General features: G+C 37.4%; 1 protein-coding gene across 1 annotated transcript; it reads right to left on the bottom strand.

Moving 5' to 3' along the window:
* Nucleotides 1-439: 439 nt before the first annotated feature.
* LOC101658350 (28S ribosomal protein S36, mitochondrial-like) lies at nt 440-1,494 on the bottom strand. The gene has a single exon (XM_045286263.1). It carries the CDS (start codon nt 1,484-1,486, stop codon nt 1,178-1,180), a length of 309 nt encoding a protein of 102 aa, XP_045142198.1. The 5' UTR covers nt 1,487-1,494; the 3' UTR covers nt 440-1,177.
* Nucleotides 1,495-2,636: the final 1,142 nt, after the last annotated feature.

The following is a 2,636-nucleotide window of genomic DNA, read 5'->3' as shown; positions in this document are numbered from 1 at the left end:
GCAGGTCAGCCCACACTGATAATCCGGCAGATCAAGGTCAGTTTGCAATTCCTCTTTGCTTATACATGTCTCTGGAAAAGCCAGTTACTCCTGTTGAACAGAAGGATTATTTGGCATAGCGTTTAACCCACATTATCTGGAGGAACATTTGGGGAACTCGTGTTAAAGAATGTGTAGTACCTGATATACTAGAGTATATGCCAACCCGAATATCAGCTGAGGCACCTGATTTTTTTTTTTTTTGGTATGCAAGAGAATTTATTTAGTTTTGTGAGGTTTGCTTTTGCAACAATACATACCCTTGGCACAGAAGACCTTACTGAATTTTCATAAATGATCTAAAATTAAATATTTACGTTGATGTTATGAGACTTATAAAAGTTTGAGAAAGTTTCTAGGTTTAGGATTTGCATACATGATCACATCAAAAAGAAAACAATCTACGGACAAGATTTTTTAATAGTCCTCAAAATATAATAAATTACAACTTATAATCACACATTTATTCCTATTCTATATTCACTTTATTTTCCAGTTTAAACTCTCTGACATTTTTCTGAGTATGCTACAAATAATACATTTGTGTTGACCTCCCATTTCAATGCCACAGAGTCACCTGCTGTCACCCTGGCTCGGTGCTGACCCGTTAGAGGAGGATGAACTTACTCAGCCAGCTAGATAGAGTCAGTAAACTTGTGAACAAAAAATGTCAAGAGAATTCAAAACATTAATCGAGTCATAATTCCAGTATTTTTATCTATTTTCAGAAAAATTCCTTTTCGACAGCAGCAATTCTGCTTGGTAAATTCTTTCCTTTCTAAACTGAAACCCAAAGAAAAGGGAAATTATAAGAAAGCTCTGAAAAAGTTTACTGGACATTGTGTGCTTTTAATAGTTCAACACCGGTAATTCTTGTTAATCAAGAGTAAATTGATAGGCTAACCTTTAAAAATGCATAATACGTATAAAGTATATAAACAATTTGGTGAGCTTGTGGAGAAGCTGACCCAGATCCATAAGTTAGAATATATAACTGTCCGTCTAAATTTTCTTTTTTTTTTTTTTACAGGATACACTTCATTAAAGTTGCTTAATGTACCATTTCTCATTTTGGAAGTCCTTTATTGTAAAGATAATTCTTTTGTCTGAGGACAAACAGCAGCCACACGGCCAGTGATTATTCTGGACCTCCACGTTGGATAAACTCGATTTCTTCTTGAGACACGGGTTTCCGTCTGTATTTCTGAGGTAATGTTTTGATTATTTCTGCAGTGTCTGGTGGGCCCTGCTGCATCAACGAATCTGGTGCTTTACTTCCCATAGAGTGCTGTGACATTACAGAAGAGGGCGGTGGTATGCCTGATGATCTCAAAGCTTCCGGTACATTGAGTTTAGGGTTGTCAGTTCTATCAGGGAATCTTATTAGTGGTGTATGTGGCTTGACTACCTGAACGACCCTGCTGGCGGACGCCATCTTGCTGCCCATCACGACCCCCTCAGTTGAGGCACCTGATTTTACCACAAAACTGCATAAACAATGTGCTGACAAAACTCAGCTTATACACAAGTATATACGGTACATAGAAATAAAGAGAAAGGGCTCTGATGTCCAGAGAAAACAGGACGATTCAAAGCTTTGAGACACAAATGCTTAGAGGGCATATTTGAACTGACAACTCTGGTTGAAAGTAATGAGTCTGTGAGGCTGTGTTTTTGTGAAGTACAACTTTATTCAGACTTGTTTGTGTTTCTTATTTCCATTGGCCCTATTACTCCACATTAAATAAAAATGAAAATCCACAGCAAATATTTGTTCTATTCAAAGTACCCTATTGGCATTTTGGCAATTATAATGTAAATACTTTCATATTATTTGGATCTAATTAAAGAATAGTGTCAAGATTAAACGTATTGGAAGAGAACTAATCAGTGAATGGAAAAGTTAAAAAAAAAAAAGCCTGCTCCAGGCATTCCATTATTAAGCACTTGAAATCAAATGAAGATAAAGATTTTGATGCTGTTCTTCAGAGGTCTATATTCCACTAGAGGAGATAGTTAGATAAATGCATAACCCTTAAACATGAGGTGCGAGAAACACATGGAGGTGTTCCATAGATCAGAGCAAAATAAAATGTAGAGTTCTTTCATAAACTAAGAAGACAAAATAATCAATCAAGGTCAGATGACATTCCCTTGTCTGCCTAATCAACCACTCCAGGCTCGGTTGTAAAATCATCATTTTTCAAAACTCCAAAGAGTTCTGATAGACGGACAGCGGTGTTGCAACAATGGGCTCAGGCATGTGCATGATTGCGGGGGTAGTGCAGGGCCGGGCAATGCGTATAGTTGGATGGTCATCGGTGGGATGAGTGGGATGAGTCATGGGTGGGAACCACATCGATGTCACCAAGAAAAATGACAGCAATGAGGATTGCTGGGCATGGTCAGTACTTTTTAAGCTCCCATGATTAACCATAGGAAAGAGTTACTGTCCAGGAAAATCTTACGGGGCACTTCTATAGGGTTGCTATGGGTCGGCATTGACTCAATGGAAGTGAGTTTCGTTGATTTATTAAGAAAAATAATGTTTTAAAATAGCAGTTGTACAAAATCATTGTACATTAGTATTTTGTTAA

This window comes from Echinops telfairi, unplaced genomic scaffold, assembly GCF_000313985.2.
Source record: "Echinops telfairi isolate 266 unplaced genomic scaffold, ASM31398v2 ScPeMD7_6;HRSCAF=24_1, whole genome shotgun sequence".
Lineage (NCBI taxonomy): Eukaryota > Metazoa > Chordata > Mammalia > Afrosoricida > Tenrecidae > Echinops > Echinops telfairi.
The sequence above is the reverse complement of the archived record's forward strand: the minus strand, read 5'-3'. Positions and strand labels throughout refer to the sequence as shown.